Genomic DNA, 16,893 nt, shown 5'->3' with positions numbered 1-16,893 from the left:
GGTTGGTTTTAGGTAAAAGGTGGTTTGTAGGAACGTTATTCCGCTACTTCTAGGACGCACATATAGTCGTGTTTATATAATTTCGGTTTCCGGGCGATAAAAAAACGTGTACCAGCCTTTGTGAACGCTACTTGGTTGTGTTGTTGATGTATTTCCGGTTTATTTCATGTTTATGTGTAACGTCCAACTGCCAGTTACAAGTCAGCCATCCCTTTCGCAATAAAGCGTAGCCGAAAAACATGTGTTTCACTACAGGCGGAAGCGAGCGAGCTCAGTGGTCAGTCTAGTAGGTCTCAAGCAACTCAAGCTGTTTGTGATCATGATTTCATGATCATGATTGTTCCAAAGTGAATGGTATCGCGATGGAATTTTGTCAAAATAATGCCACCGTAAAGAGAAAAACAGAAGAGACCTATCGTATTATTGAGGAATGTAGCTCGCCATCGAGAGAACACTCACTGCCTTATCACGTTTACGGACCTCGGCTTGCCTTTGTGCGCTTGCCCTTCCATGATCGAGGGGTTCTTGCTTTCTTGTATCAAACGAAGCAGCATTGACAGCATGCTCTTCGGTTTTTCCTTTCGCTTTACCACACCAGCATTGGCGAGCATGGGGGCGAGCAACGAAGCTTTTGTCGTTTTGTGTCCGCAAAACTACCCAACCCGCGCCGGGTGCATCGTGTTGCGGTTCACTGCGCCTCTGCACCGCGCGTTGTGAGCCGCCTGTTCGTGTCGATTGTCGACCGGCGGACGGACACCCTTTCCGACGTCCAAATGGGCTGGTACCACAATTGTTCGAACCCGAACACAAGTCAAAAAGTGAGGGGCGGCACACACTCCGGGGCGTTGGTTTCGAACTTTGCGGAAGTTATTGCTCTTTCCCTTCCTAGTTCGGTGGTTCTTGTAGCGCGCTAATTTTCGGGCTTTCGGGCTAGGTGCGCGCAATTTATGATGTGTCTGGTGGTCGAGCGCAACTTTATTGCTTACTGCAGAGCACTGCAATCGGCTGGCTGGTAGGTTGTTCGCCTGTGTGTTCGCCGGTTGTAAAATGATGGTACTCGTTGGTACGGAACTCGTGGAATGGCCACCGGGCAAATTGGTAAAAATTGGCAACCGGTTGGGTGTGAGATCGTCTGTCTTTGTGTGTATTTAAAACCTCACAGTCTTTTATCTCATCGAGTTTGAGTTTTATTGGATGCGAACTCTCAAGGATGCTTCTTCTGGGCATTTGGGTAATTGGTTGGCTCTGGAACCTGCATCGCTCTTCACGACAAATGTGCTTTTTGCACAACGTTTCGGGCCTAGAACTCGGAGACGATGATGGTGACTCCCCGTCATTAGCCAGCGACCAGGAAATGGACTGTTTGCCGGCACTTGTTACCCGGACACAGGTTGGTCTAGGTAGCGCGTCCTACATCTTGTTGTTGGAGTGGTTGTTCTTCGCCTTCCACCATCGTTTCGGTCTTTTTCGGTAATTGTTTTTAATTTATTCCATAAATTATTGTAAAGCCAGTGCTTCGCTCCGCCCGCACCAACGCAGCGCTCTTCGCTGTGCGAACAAGAAAGGTCAAAGCCACCCGGTTGGTTGTCGTTTGTTTTTTTTTTTTCGGGGGATGGTTAAACACTGGAAGAACCATTCCTTCCTGCTCCAGCCCTAATGGCACGACGAATGGCGGAATGGCGTTTTCCCACGGGTCTGGGAAAATGGCCAAAATGTTCACACCAAAGTGCACGCATCGACGGCTGTGTAACGATCGCCGCGGAGAAGTCGAACCGCCGAAAGGCTTCGACCTTAATGGTGGTTCTGGGCCCGGGGGGAGATCATAAACACCTTCGCACGCACACACCTGCTGGAGCAGAGGTCATCGGGAGGATCTTAAATCATCTACTTTTTTGGTTGTGTTGTCTCTCCACAGAATGAGGGTACCGTTAGAATGATCATTAGGCGCTAGAAGCTTGCTAGAAAACGTTCTTTGTGATCTCCCGGTGTCCGGATGTCCCGAGTTGAGATGTATTGGTTGTCGTTTTGTTTTTCTTTGGCTAGAAAAATGTACTATTGTTCTTATTACATGACTATCCCGTGTATATTCGTTATCCAGTTCTTTATCTAATTGCTGTATTTTCTTTTTTTCCGCTTCTATTTTCATCGCTGTCGCTGCGCACCATTATCACGTGTCACTTGTGTGTATCTGTGTACTTCCTTTAACATTGTGTGCCCGTGTTTACGTCATCCCGTTATGCTTGTATGGGCGCTTGGATATCCACCCCCCTTCAACACGCTATTCCGACCAACACAAACGTTACTATAATGCTCTCGCTACACTCGCTCGCTCGTACGCTCATCATCGTCATCATTGCCACACAAAACGCACCGCCGCATGGCGCCACGCGACACACAAAAACTCATGTGATCACCACCGCAAAACTCACGATAAATGTACGCGAAACGTGGTCCACCGCGGGGTCCGCCATACACACCAATGATACCGCTCGCTACAATCACACATACGCTAGATAACAACGAGCTCGAATCGGAGTACTTCTCCGAGCAGCTGGCCGCTGAATCATTGCCACACTATCAGCCACCACCGCCACCGCCAGTTGTTGCACCGGCAACATCGTCGGCTGGCTCCAGTCCGCAGCATCATCAGCAGCTGGCGAACAACAATGGTGCTGGTGGAGGGCTATCGGTTGGAGGCGCAACCAATGCCACCTCGCAGCAGGCGCAAATCATCTCGACCGCCAATATTACCAAACACAATCAAGCCAACAACTACCAAGCATCACTACAGCAGCAGCAACAGCAATATCAGCAGCACGCTGGTATCAACAACAACAAGTCATCTGGTGCCTACCATCAGCAGCAGCAGCAGGCCGGTTATCCTGCAGCAGCAGCAGCAGCTGGATACCATCACCATGCCAGCAACAACGGCGGAAGTGCCGAGCTGGTGCGCCATTCGGTGCTACAGAACTCGCAAACCCCCTCGGGAGGTGGTGGCGGTGGAGCGGCCACACAAAAGTATTACGATCCGTACGAGAACTATGCTCGCCCGAACCCGGCCGCCAATCAGGTGAACAACAATGGCAACAACAACAATAACCATCACTATCATCACAGTCAGCAGCAGCAGCAGCATCATCACCATCAGCAGCAAGCTGGTGGTGGCGGTGGAGGCGGAGGTGGAGGAATGAACGATCGTGCCAATGGATCAGCTGCAGGCAGCTACCCATCACATCATCACCAGCAACAGCAGCAGCAGCAGCAACAGCAGCATCATGCACAAACCAACAACCATCACCATCACCAGCATCATCAGCAGCAAGCGGCGGCTTCCGGTATGATGGATCCGTACGCTCAGCAGCAGCAAGCTCAGCGGTACAGCAGTGCCAACAGTGCAGGAGGTCAGTACGGTACCGCAACAGCTGCGATGCATGCCCAGCATCAGCAGCAACAAATGTACCAATACAACAACGGTAATGTTGGTAACGGTAGTACCGGCGCTGCTGGTGGCAACATTGGCAAGATTGCTGACTACGATCCGCTGACCGATGGGCCGCGGAACATGCCACAACCGAATCGCCAGAGCGCCACACTGATCTACAGCTCCGGCAGCAGTAAGTACCTAGCACGAACGTAAAGAGTAGAAAAAGCACGTAAGCGACTCATCTTCACACGCCAAGTGTGTTTGGTATCGCTTGTTACCGCCCCCCGCCTCATCATCCCAGTCACAGTCAGGTGCTCCTGTGATGACCTTCGCTTTCCTTGTCTCTTTTGTGTGGCCCTAAAGAGGGAGGTGGGAGTGTTTTGAGCCGTGTGATTGTGGCAGCAATTTGTGTTTAATGTGTTGTAATCGCTTGAACCCCTCGGGTCAGCCCATCGGGTATCATCCTGTTGTGTACACGCGGTGCTGTATTTACACGTTCTAGACGATGATGTAAGAAGTGATCGCTCAGCAGCTTCATTGTGGCTAGATTTACACTTTCTTTTTTGTTTCAGAATACAGATTGGAAACTGTTTAGCACAATGTTGGGGTTGCGGCTTTCAGGGGGGGCACACTATACAACATTCCCTTGGCATTTGCACCCGTTGGCATGTTTCGTTGATCACATGTTCCATCCACAGCACGCAACCTGCGCCGGAATGATTGACCGAGATTCGGTCGCTCACAAAACCGACAGCAACAGCAGCAGCAGCGCACTTATCTTATTAATGCACCGCACGAATGGTGACAGGAATGCAATGTGCTATGTTTTTTGTAAGGGACCGGACTTTCACAGGCTTTTTGTGGCGGTTGTTGTTGTGTCGTTTATTGCTGTTTCATTTCTTCAAAGATGGACCGTCTTGTGTGGTGCTGCGGCTGCGGTATCGTTTTTGTTCGTTTTTTTCCTTTAGTTTTTTGCACATCCTCCCCGGATCCCGGGCGGGGATCCGCTTGTGCATTGTGCGTACGTAATTTGTATGTGTTTTGCAATCGTAAACGATCTTTCAAAGCACATGTAGCGGTCTCGCGATCGCTTATCTTATCGCTCCGATATACCGTTCGACCTTCTTTCGTTTTTCGTCTCCCGGTCCTCTTTTGCCGGTCGTCCCCGTCGTCATCGTAGCTTTCGTGGGGCCCTGCCAGCTCTTATTTGCCGCGCATCATCATTCTCCGTATCAGCAGTGGTGTCGTGGGAACTGCAACGAAATACACAGTTGGTGCAGGGCACCGGGAGAGCGGACGCGAGGCTCATGTGATGGATGCCTTTTTTCATGCTGCCTCCTGTACCGGCGCTGGTGCTGTGGACCTTTGCTAGTTGTGTCCACATTTTTGCGCATAGAACAATTCTTCCTGCACACTCTCCCTAGCGGTAAAGAGTGAGATTTCACTTGGAAAAAGGCAAAGAAAGCCGCTGGCAAACTATATCCGCTTCTTTCTCTTTCGGGTCGGGTGCAAGATTTGTGCATCGATAGGAAAGTGGCCAAAGAATGGTAACGTGGCCACAGCGGCAAGCTTTTCTCAGCAACAACATCATGAACCGAGCATATTCCAGCGGGAGCCCCGCAGACGATGATGGATGATGATTGGATGTCTGTTTATGCAACCATTGCGCGCTGGTGTATGTGTTGCTTAACGCGCCGGGCCTTGGACTCACAGGAGGTGATAGAATCCCGTTTTCGTGGCCATTTAAATGAGCATGTTTGATTTTTTTTTGCAGAACTGTAATGTTGTTAATTGCATTTTATGTGGTAGGTTGAGCATCATCGAGAAGCCGATGGGCGCATGTTCCTAGTGATAATGGAGTGCATTAATTTTAATCTATATGCGCTTTGCTTCAATTATTTTGCTGGTTTCGACTACGCGGTGCAATTCACAGAGATGTTTACTAATTGTGTCCTACAACAAATGTTCTAATCGTTTCCGTTTGCTTCGTTTTAGTGGCATCGAACAATAATCGACGAATTGGTTCAGTGAACGATATCGATCCGGTGAACGGATACTATGGTTCGGTTGCTGAGAACGCCCAGGCCGCCGCACTGTACCAACAACAGCAGCAACAACAACAACTGTATCAGCAGCAGCAACACCGGCAATCGCAACAACAACAACAACAACAGCAACCACAGTACATCCAGCCACCGCAGCAGTATGCTGCTCCTGTTTCGAATGCGTCCAGCAAATCGATGGGCAAAGTGGTAAGTTACTACTATTACTGGTACATTTCGAATGCCTTGGCTAGCTAGTCAGAAGCACTTTATTCGACCTTTGAAGAATTTCGTATAGAAAATAAGACCACAGATGATGATATTGATAGATAGTGGTGTCCTTCGTGATCTTTTTACCACAAATCGGGCGATTTTTCGCCGCTATGGGAACCTGATTAATGACCTATGAACCAACGCGTGTTTTAAGCTTCAAAATAAGTTAAACTTTATTATATTCGTATGATGAAGGCACCATTCGTTTCCCGTTTTGTGAGAAAAGTTTACGAAAGACGATGGGAGGAGAAGCATGCTGGCGATGGGACTCTCATGTAGGACACATCGATGGGATGGGCAATTGGACTAACGGTGGCCGGCAGTGGTAGGTAGCACTGATCCTTGTGCACCTCGGTAATGGTAGACTTGTACTGGTGTGGAATGTATTGGTAAGGCACGTTCACCACTTGATCGCTGTGCTGATAATACGGATGTTCGTATTGGGATATTGCATAAGGTGCAGTGGTGGTTGTTGGTGGTGGTGGTGGTGGAGGTGGTGTGTTGACAGTGTAGAAAGTGGCTGGTTGATAGGGAGAATGTAGATACGGATCCTTTGCCTCGTGGTTGTACGTCGACTCTGGATATTCCGGCTTTGATGTATGCTTCTCACATGGTGCAACAGTTGGACGGATCGGGTGCCCAAGTCCAGGTGTAGGACAATGCACCGCGTGTTTCGGGTGATTCGCAATGTTACAGGAGCATTGTTTCAGTGCGGGAATAGAGTAATAGGGTTGGTCTTTCTGCGTCGACATAGATGCGGCGTGAAAGTATTGTACAGGAAGCTTGGTGTCTACGGAATGGGGACATGGATTTTGACCGCAACCACACCCTATCGGTGGTGTATGCTGAGCGACATGGGGACAAGGACTTTGGCCGCATCCACATCCCGTGTGTGGTGCCGGTTTCGCGACATGGGGACAAGGACTTTGGCCGCATCCACATCCTGTGTATGATGCATGTTGTGCAACATGAGGGCAAGGACTTTGGCCGCATCCACACCCTATCGGTGGTGCCGGTTTCGCGACATGTGGACAAGGATTTTGACCGCATCCACAACCTGTCGGTGGTGCATACTGTGCGATGTGTGGGCATGGATGTTGGCCGCATCCACAACCTGTAGGGAAGGGTAGTATATAAGGTGCAACAGGTTTGGCGGTAGGTTTGGGCGCCGGTACGGTAGGTTTAGGGGTCGGTACAGTGGGTTTGGGCGGCGGTACGGTATGTGGGCAAGAGCACTTCCGGCAATCGCAACTAGCCGAGTGCGGTGTTTCGTACCGCCCATAATGATCGGAATGTTCATTGTAATGACCGCATGCAGGATGTGAGGGATATACTACTTTCGGCGATTCCGTGACCGTCTCGGGTACATATTTAACATATGTTGGCTGGTGATTCGGGCACGTTTCCTTCCGTATGCAGGTCGCGTTATGTTTGACATACCCATCCTGGCAGACGCAGGCCGGTTCACCGTAGCTCTCCGAGATGCAGATCACATTGCTACAGTCGTTAATACACGTCGGTTCGCAGCAGGGTGCATGCGGTCGCAGTGTGGCGTACGGTCCACACGTAGGACACTGATCGACGCGTATACACTTGCCATGGTGGCGCCGGTAGCCCTTCCTGCAGACGCACGTCGGTTGATCGATGTAGCGCGTATGGTAGACGCTGCTGGAGCAATCGTCGGTACAGGACGGTTCACAGCTCGGTGGCGACGGAAGGAGCTCCTCGTTCGGTCCACAGACGCACGGTACCGGTGGCTTTGGTGGGCATCGGGATCGGTGAATGCATTTGCCCTTATGCCGAACGTACCCGGGCTCGCAGACACACGTTTTCCGCCGGACGACCTCGACCGGGCAGCAGGCCTTCGAGCAATCGTTGTCACACGTTGGCTCACAGCACGGCACAGTACACTGCAGGATCTCGTGCTTCCGGCAAACGAGCTCTGTTCGGAACGAGGAGTTGTTTGGATGTTTTAGCATCGCGCCGATTCGCCAGCCAATTCCTAAGCGCACCCTACTTACCGTAACCACCGGTAAGAGGCACCGTCTTGTAGGATGATTTGGACGCGACGAAAGCGCGATCAAAACTCTGCTGCAGCAGAAGCAATGGCAGCAAGAACCGGCCAATGCTGCTGCTCCCGAAGGACCGGTACACTTTCATCACGCTGAATGCTCTTTCGGTATCCCCTGGTTCACAAACCTCCAATCAGCACTGCCAGCTGTACAGCAGTGACCGTCACCAGCGCATGCACGTACCATTTTATAGCAAACAATGAGGACGATTAAGGTTGGATAATGCCGTATCCAGTACGGTTCTATCGGCTCATAGGAAAGAACTCTTTTTTTTCTACAATTTGTTGTGCTTTCGCTTAAGAAGCACGTCGTCGTTAGTTCTGCACGGTTGTTATCATTGGTCTTCGGGGCGCGAATTCGATAGCACCACAATTACCAGCAGGGCTAGACGGTTGCGGTGCTGGTACGTTACGTACGAACCTGCTTCTGATAAATAGTCCAAATCGGCGAGGGTTTTCGCAGCTACACTCTATAGCTTATCAGCGAGTGGCGGTTGGTCACGTTTCAGGGAAATCCTATACTATCGAAGGGCATGTTAACGACTTGCTCGCCAACGGCTGTGGTTCTCATTCACTTTTGACAAATTTAATTCCCATATTCTAATGGTCGTTTTCGTTTTTTCTATTCGTTTTCTTTCTTTGTAGCGCGTGTACCGAGCACTGTACGACTACGAGGCCCAAGACAATGATGAGGTTGGCTTTAGCGAGGGTGATCTGATCATCGAGGTTAATTCGATCGATGCCGGGTGGATGACGGGACGTGTCGAGCGCACGGGTCTGACCGGAATGCTGCCAGCGAACTATGTCGAGCTGATGAAGATCTAGACGCACTACGCGTATAGCTGGAACTGGAGCTGGATCACTCTGTGTCACACTGTTGCTACTACCGTCGCCCCAGTTGTCCTCGGCCGGGAGCGATTGTCAGCAGCGAAAGCTATACAATCACCGTAGATGTGCAGTTTATGAATTATTCGTTTTGTTTCGGTTTCAAAATCAAAACATTAATCCCATTACTAAATCGAATGCTACGAATATGTGCGTTTTAAAAGCAATTTACCGGGTAGTGGTGTAAAGAAATCATTCTCTTTTGTTTGTTCGTTTGATAAATGCCACCTAAATTCCTTGTATCAATACGTAATGTGCGAGAGCGGTTCAGTTGCGTTGCTGGAGCGCTACCGGCACGCTCTACACATCCCCTCCAGAGTGAAGATCCTATTTATCGAGAAGGAAGTATACTACAATCGAAGCAGTAGTTGATACCGACGGCGAGGGACGGCTGAGCACCGCTTACGCGGCGGTGTGCGTTCGTTGGTTTTAATTTAATTTCTTTTTTGTTATCTGTTTTTAATTAATATTAATATGTATGCATATTTACTATCTATAATATTATACCGGAACACCGGAACAGATCGCAAAAAGGAAGAAAACACACAAAAACAAAAATATTGATATAATCTGGAAGTAATCCGAGCGCGAGACAGACAGTTTTAGGGCCAGGGTTCCGTTTTCTGGTGTGGTGCTTGGTTCGCAGTTTGTGTATGAGAAGTAAAGCATAGCAAAGAGACAGTCCGACAGGTACATAGAAAGGAAGAGAACACAGTTTATCATTCGAATAGGAATGGAAGAAAGGCCGCGGGGAAACGGTTTATCCTCTTATCAGACGCATGCGTCAGGTGCTGTAAGTGTGGTGCGTCATTATATGCGCAGCGACTCTTGGAATGTTAAGAAGCAGCTAGGAAGAGACCGTAGACTTTTTGTAATATTTGTACCGAGTAGTGTATCGCATTTTTTATACAAACCCCCGTAACGATGAAGGTTAGCAAAAAACCGAACCGAATCCTGTTCGATTCCGCGCCATCATTCGCATGCCTTTCCATTGTTGTAAACATTTAAATGTGCCTGTAACAGTAAGCCGGAACTGGAGAGGTGAGTTTTTGCTACTCATGATCGACTACAGTGCTAGTGATTGTACCATGTGTTCTACAAGAGATTCAGAAACAACTTCCCGGAAAGCTTCCCGGAAAGCAGCGCATGTTAAACAGTCAATTGCCAGCCGGCAAGAGACCGAACAAACCGTAGAAAACAATTGTATACAAGCAACGTAAACGATAAGCAAGCACCACGCGCATAATCAACTACATACAATGTTAGAGGATTTACAAAACAAGGCCGAACCGATAGTATATCCAGATAAGCCTTTTTTGCGTTCCCGAAGCGAATATAGGTCAGAATCAGGATCCGCAATCGAAGCTGTGCCAGCGGAGCCTAGTAGCGTTGAGGTGGTAGTAGTAGTAATAGTAGGATGGAAAGTGTGCTTCCTTATATGAAACGGAATCCAATTGAAGGTGGGATGCGGTTCTCGACCAACGAGTAGACCGAAGAATCGCAGTTCTATATATACAGATATATATACATATACAAATATATACAGATATAGATATAGATACAAGGACATCATCAATACACCACATTGCGCCTTAGTATAGTGCTGATCGGAGCTGATCTTTTTTTCCCCTGTTGTCTCGATGCTCTTTACCAACACGTGCTTTATCCGGTTGAACGTCTCTACTTAGCCACAGAAGCGTCAGAAGAACATGTTGTCGTTGCGTGGATGTGAAAGAAGATGAAGATGCAAAATGCGCGAGCCTCGAAGGTGCAACAGCAATCTGTCCCCATTTGCCCTGTTACAATTCCTTTACTGATGATATCCGTTTTTTGTTTTCTAATGTAAAGTGAGTAGTGTATAGCGGCAGGCAAGAGTAGCAGCAGTAGAGTAACTAAACTATTTCTTAATAAAGTCATCGTAATCCTTGGAGGAAACACGGACGTGGGAAATCAGCGCTAACGGAATGGAAAGAATAAATGGAATGATGAACCTTAGACCTGGGTTGTTCTGATGATTATAGCGGGCCTCTTTTTTCTAGTGCATGCAGGCAAGCAAATCGGAGAAAAAAGTTTAACAAAACCATGTTATGACCTCGCCGCTCAGCTGTGAGAGATAAGCTTGCTTTCCAAAAAGAAAAATCTGTACAACCGCGCAACGGCGGATTCATTGTTATGAATGACAACTGAACTGATAAACGCAATATCACACGTCGGAGGAGTTCTAGAACGTGCAACTATTCCACGGCGCCCACCAGATTGGTGCGCGACCGTTGTTCGTGTGTATCAAAGGTGTGTACAGATAACCTGAGTCGGAGTTTGAACATGCAGCAGCAGCAGCAGCAGCAGCAGCGAGAGGTGGTCCAACAAATGCTTTCAAACATTCCAGGACTATCGAGCAGAAGATTTGGTGCAGTGTGTTCTTCTGGATCAACGTCACGATCCAACACAACTGCCAAAGAGGTAGAGATCGTGATGGTTAGCATAAATAGCTGGTGCGCTTCTGGCACGCTCTAATCGTAGCGTATCACTTTACGGTGGCACACCACCGACGCTCTCCCTTGTTCATATAGGCAGGGACGTATAAATTGTGAATGAAATCGAAAAACTCGTAACATTGAAGCGCGTCGGAGGGAACTGCCGGTCGCGAAGGCTTGTTGTGAAGGCTCGTCAAGCCCCGTTTTTGTTGGCCAGCCAGCTTGCTACGATGATTACGATGCGAAGCACAGTGGCGCTAGGGATCGTGCTGATCCTTGGCGGATCTACACTCGCGACGAGTCCACCACTTGCGGTGAAATATGGTAAGGGATAGTACGTGGAAAGAAATTTCTTTTTTTGACGCCCCTAGTGGCATTTCTCAGATTCTTGTCCACAGTACGAGACGCTACACCATTCGAAACCGTACTGTGAACCAACTTGTGTCGAGGACTGCTCGCAAACGCCGGCTCGTAACCAGTTTCTCATCTACGATCCAACGTGCGTCTGTCTGGAAGGCTACGTCCGGCACAAGGAAGCGTGTATACCGAAGCACAAATGTCCACCGTTAGCAGCACCGGAAGGACCATGTGAAGAAATTGTTCATCCTGCTCCTAAGCTTACGAAGTTACCGTGCCAACCGAAACCGAAGCCACCGTGCAGTAAACCTAAGCAACCTGCGCCTTGTCGAACAATCCTGTATCGTCGGTTCGTGCAGCCCAAGCAACCGAAACCGTGCAAAACTGTTACGCCGCCTCCATATAAACCGACGACACCCGTGCCCTACAAACCCACGGTTAAGCCGTATCCACCACAAACATATAAGCCACAGCCAACGCCACCACCACCAAGTAATGACTGACTACTCCTTCCACCATTTCCATTTACTCAGCCGATTACTACTTCCAACAATGATTTCAGAACAATGCTCGGCCTGCGAACAGTTGGTCCTTGTGGCACCGTGTTGTGAGCCGACCTGCGAGAATGATTGCTCCAGCGTTTCCTCTTGCCCCATGTTGCTCGTCGCACCGCAACCTACCTGCGCCTGCCAGCCGGGACTTGTGCGACACCAAGGACACTGTATCGAACCGTCGGCTTGCCCTAGCAGCGTATCACGATACCGATTGTACGCGCCTGTCGGTACGGTGTGCACTCGGTGTACCAGGAACCAGGTCCACTACGGTCATCGTCCGGCGGAAATCTTCGCTGTACCGGAGGATAACGGGGATCACTTTCCTTCTTATATGTCGGAGTAAGATGCTGGGTGCTAGTGTAAATGCAGACCATTAACTGTGAACGAAATATGGTTTAAAAATAAACGGATAATAACTTAACTACATAACTTGAATGGGATTGTTCTTTTTTGTCGAATGTGATTTCCTCTTCCTGTTAGAAGATTAACGCTATCTCTCGGTCTCTGTCTGTCGATGTCTGAATGGTATCTGGTTTCTCTCTAAGGAACAGAGAGCGCCTTGTTGATTGTAGAGTCGATTTGGATAATTTCCAAGGAAAAATACTACATTTACCATATTCTTCATATTTTGTTCAATTAAAAATAAAATCATGAGAATTACTACGACACAATTCATCATGTTATGTCTGATCGGTAGTGAGAATGCTTATTAAAACGGCAACTTGCACGATTCGCTTGTAGACAGATGAAGAATATCACACAACGACACTGCATATTTTGGGTAGAGAATCCCTTTTACACTTATTCAACCGCAAATTGTACAGAATACCTTTTATCTAGCAGCAGTCATGAGCCTGTCGCAAAATATAGTGTTACAATCCGGTTTGGAACACAACAACGCAGGTCCGCGAACGAAGAAGGACTACTATTAGTCTCTTGTAGGATAAAGCCACTGTTCCAGACAGCGCAGAGATAAGCAAAAACAACAAATTACTTCATCTCACGTACCAACGTCTCGCATCTGGACCATCACTCTCGTGGGCTAGGTCAGGTCGTGGCTAATAATGTTTGTTGTAAAAGTTTGCTATAACACTAAGCAAGGACGATAAGAAGGAGAGTACACACTAACAGAGAGTACGCCCTGATCATCTTCTATTTGTCTCAGTGGGAGGCACGTTTTGTACTTATTGTTATATCCTTACTATCAGCGCCACTGCCAGCGCCACTAGTAGGCAAGGGATTCGGGTTTTTGCTCCAAGTTTGCGCAGCCTAATCAAGCTGTACCTCCTTCTGCAAACGGTGCATGGGCGGCGCACGCTGTGGAACGCGCCTCTATTGCAGATAGGCCCCGGGCGTCGCCGGACGATCGAACTCGGGGACAGGATGCGCCATTTGGCATGGCACGCTTCGAATGTGTCGTATGCGCCCGGTTGCTGGCGTAGGTTTTTTTGTGTCATCGAAAAGGCAATGATTGCTGAGATTGCTTCAAACGCCACTTATACCGGGATCGTGCTGGAATGGAAACAAAACGATGCCGGTGTGGTGCTATCGTGGGTGCGCACCTGTTGGGTGGAAGAGTGGTGGGAGGGGCTGGAACGGGGTGTATCGGGACGACGGGTTGACGGTATAAAACACGAGCGGAACCGGCAGGATAGTATCATTCGGCTTTGCATTGGTCGGACGGTAACGTAGCAGAGAAAAGAGAACGAGGAACCATGAAGCTGTACATCGCCTTGCCATTGGCGATCGTGCTGATCATCGCTGGTGGATCGGAAGCCGGAAGGAAAGACGGATACTGTTAGTAGAGACGTAGAGTGTGCAGGACAAGATGTCCCGGATTGATTCCGTTTCTTCTTATCGTTTTCCCTTTTCCCCGTAGCCGCAAGTTCCCATAAATGTGGCGAGTACGAGGTAATAGTGCCATCGCCGCCAGTGTGTGAGTCGACGTGCGAGTACGAGTGCGACGATGAAAGCTACGGCCATACCAGCGTGGTGTACAAACCGACCTGCGTCTGTCTGAAGGGATACGTGCGCTTGCAAGGCAAGTGTGTGCCCAAGTCGTGCTGTCCGCCGAAGCACGAATCGGAGTCGTACGAGCACGGTGAACGGCCGTACTACCGCAAGCAGGAACCGGAACGGTGCCCGTGTGGAAAGACGCCCATCTACGAAGACGACAGCGAAGACGAGGAACTGCCGTGCGGTTGCCAAAAACCATCTTACCGTACCTACGAGAAGCCAGAACCAAAGTACAAGAAACCGGAACCAGAGTACAAGAAGCCGGAACCATGTTACGAAAAGCCAGAACCTTACCATCCGAAGCCGGAACCATGCTACGAAAAGCCAGAACCAAAGTACAAAAAGCCGGAACCATGCTACGAAAAGCCAGAACCTTACCATCCGAAGCCGGAACCATGCTACGAAAAGCCAGAACCAAAGTACAAAAAGCCGGAACCATGTTACGAAAAGCCAGAACCTTACCATCCGAAGCCGGAACCATGCTACGAAAAGCCAGAACCAAAGTACAAAAAGCCGGAACCATGCTACGAAAAGCCAGAACCTTACCATCCGAAGCCGGAACCATGCTACGAAAAGCCAGAACCAAAGTACAAAAAGCCGGAACCATGCTACGAAAAGCCAGAACCTTACCATCCGAAGCCGGAACCATGCAACACGACGACAGCAAAGCCCGAAACACCCAGTGAGTCCGAAACATCCAGCTGTTGGTTCCACTGACCGGATCGCTATCGATCATATGGTTTGGAACCGCTGCTAATTTTCTCTCTGTACCCTTCTCCTTCAATCCTTCCGTTTTTTTTTTCAGAAAAATGTTGTGCCTGTGAACATCTGGTCCTGGCGCGTCCCTGCTGTGAACCGACGTGCGACAACGACTGCTCCACGGTTAGCTGTCCGCTGCTGCTGGTGCCCGAACCGACCTGCGCCTGTCTGCCCGGATACGTGCGCTACCAGGGACACTGCATCGCGCAAACGTCCTGCCCCCGCAGCGTGTCCCGCTATCAACTGGTGGTTCCGAAAACCGCTGCCTGCCAGCACCAGTACGTGTACGCTGTGTAGATTCCTGCTGGATGGCTGACTAGCTGAGACCGTTTTCGCGTTCCGGATCCGGCGTTCAATTTCGATCCGGAATAATGTAACAGGAAGAGCAAACATTTTTTAATAAATACGTCAATATACATCACAAAATAGTCTCTCGATACATGGTCATTGATTGTACGAACTAGGAAAAAGTGTTTTTTCAAGGATCGAGTTATGATGGCTTACTCGAGATCATAGGAGTCGGCAAGAGAAGTATCGTGGAAAGAATGTTTGTTAGTAACCCTTTTTGTACTGGCACCTGCTGCAGCGTTTTGCAAAAGTTAACTCCTTCTATCGTTGAGTCGCTTACGAGGACACGGCCAAATTTCTTGGTTTGATAATAGTTTTCTATGCTTCGGGTAAACAGCAACGTTAGTAGTTGACTGTTCGCAAATTTCCCGTAGCTTGACTGATATTCACAATATTTCATAATGAGAGGAAACACAATTTCCCTTCAAAAGACAAATCATATCAACACAATTGCTGTTAAATTAGTCCTTCATCTTTGTAATTGGAACGTGCATCTAGTGTTCAGTTTGACCTTGCGACAATTTGCGGAACACTAAACTGGAGGGCATTTGACCGATCACTCCTAACTAACCGTTGCATTCCTACACATTAAAACTAAACTACATCTAATAATCTCTCCCTCTTTCTTTCTAAAATGTTATTTATTTATACGAACTAACGAAAGATATACACTCCACCAGTTACCCTTTTCGACTCTTGCGCTTTGCACCCTCCAAAATTTACAGCAAAACAACTGCGTCGGATGTTTATGTTCCGGTAGCATATGCATGTTATCTCGTAGTATACCCGACACGAGTTATGGCTAGACCAAAAAATCAACGCCAATGTCGACGGGGTCCATTTCTGACCGAAGGTCTGGGGTGGTGCTGGTTCGAACTTATCAACCCGCGATGTTCCATCGTGCAACCTTGCCACTTTGGCTATCATCTAGCGGTGGTAGTAACGCGCTGGAGCTTGGTTTTTGGGGCTGGCAAAAGAAAGCTGAGCGCGTGCGCGCATAGCACGCAAAACGTGCCGGAACGCTCGCTATTTTATCGTGGTGCAAAACACCTATAAAGCGAAGCGATCTTACTGCAGGCCGGGCTATAGACAAACGGGCGGCAAGCGTGGAGGGCACTGGGCATGGTGTCATCTTGAGCGAAACTCAGGATCCAAGATCACCATCATGCGACGCCACTTGTTCGCTACGATCATCTGCTGGTTCGGCGTAGTGCTGATCGGTGTGCAGTGTGCCACCTATCCACAATGTGAATCGTCCGGACCTGGTAAGTGCGGGGCAAGGGGTGGCTCAGCCGAACTCATCGTTCGTTGTGCTGATCGTTGCACTAATTTCTCGACTGCAGACACCGAGTGCTCACCGTACGAGATACTGAAGCCCGACAAACCATGCTGTGAGCCGACCTGCGAGGACGATTGTTCACACGCGATCTGTCGACGACAACCGGGCTACAGTCGACCGGTACCAACCTGCGTCTGCCGGCAGGGATTTGTGCGCCACGAGCAGGCCTGTATCCCGCGGGACAAATGTCCTGGCGCGGCGTGCAGTGATTGTAAGTGTTCGCCGCGTTTGCTGTCGCATCGATTGGAGGCCATTAACACGAAGCCTTTCTTGTAAACCATTTTTTTCCTAGACGCTGGTATTCCTTCGTATCAATCCTTCCGCCCTGTGCCTCCGGTGAAACCGTGCGCC

General features: G+C 49.0%; 2 protein-coding genes across 7 annotated transcripts in view; both read left to right on the top strand.

The window, feature by feature from the left end:
• LOC126578350 (LIM and SH3 domain protein Lasp) overlaps nucleotides 1-10,630 on the top strand; it is a 38,930-nt gene extending 28,300 nt beyond the window's left edge. For 5 of the 6 annotated variants that reach the window (XM_050240825.1, XM_050240826.1, XM_050240823.1 and 2 more), the window contains 3 exons: nucleotides 2,514-3,614; nucleotides 5,420-5,676; nucleotides 8,456-10,630. In XM_050240825.1, coding sequence (XP_050096782.1) covers nucleotides 2,514-3,614; nucleotides 5,420-5,676; nucleotides 8,456-8,635 — 1,538 coding nt within the window. In that variant the 3' untranslated portion in view covers nucleotides 8,636-10,630. The remainder of the gene's footprint in view (nucleotides 1-2,513; nucleotides 3,615-5,419; nucleotides 5,677-8,455) is intronic. The other variant, XM_050240827.1, reaches the window with a different exon arrangement.
• LOC126576821 (uncharacterized) lies at nucleotides 9,620-12,423 on the top strand. Its single transcript, XM_050238124.1, has 3 exons — nucleotides 9,620-9,625; nucleotides 11,568-12,018; nucleotides 12,089-12,423. Exons 1-3 carry the CDS (start codon nucleotides 9,620-9,622, stop codon nucleotides 12,421-12,423), a joined length of 792 nt encoding a protein of 263 aa, XP_050094081.1.
• The last annotated feature ends 4,470 nt before the right edge of the window (nucleotides 12,424-16,893 follow it).

This window comes from Anopheles aquasalis, chromosome 3 (genome assembly GCF_943734665.1).
Source record: "Anopheles aquasalis chromosome 3, idAnoAquaMG_Q_19, whole genome shotgun sequence".
Taxonomy (NCBI): Eukaryota; Metazoa; Arthropoda; class Insecta; order Diptera; family Culicidae; genus Anopheles; species Anopheles aquasalis.
The sequence above is the reverse complement of the archived record's forward strand: the minus strand, read 5'-3'. Positions and strand labels throughout refer to the sequence as shown.

Bases quoted from the DNA above. Each gene is read 5' to 3' on its own strand.
- LOC126576821 (XM_050238124.1), top strand. The intron at 12,019-12,088 runs GTAATGACTGAC...CAATGATTTCAG, and splicing joins GCCAACGCCACCACCACCAA to AACAATGCTCGGCCTGCGAA.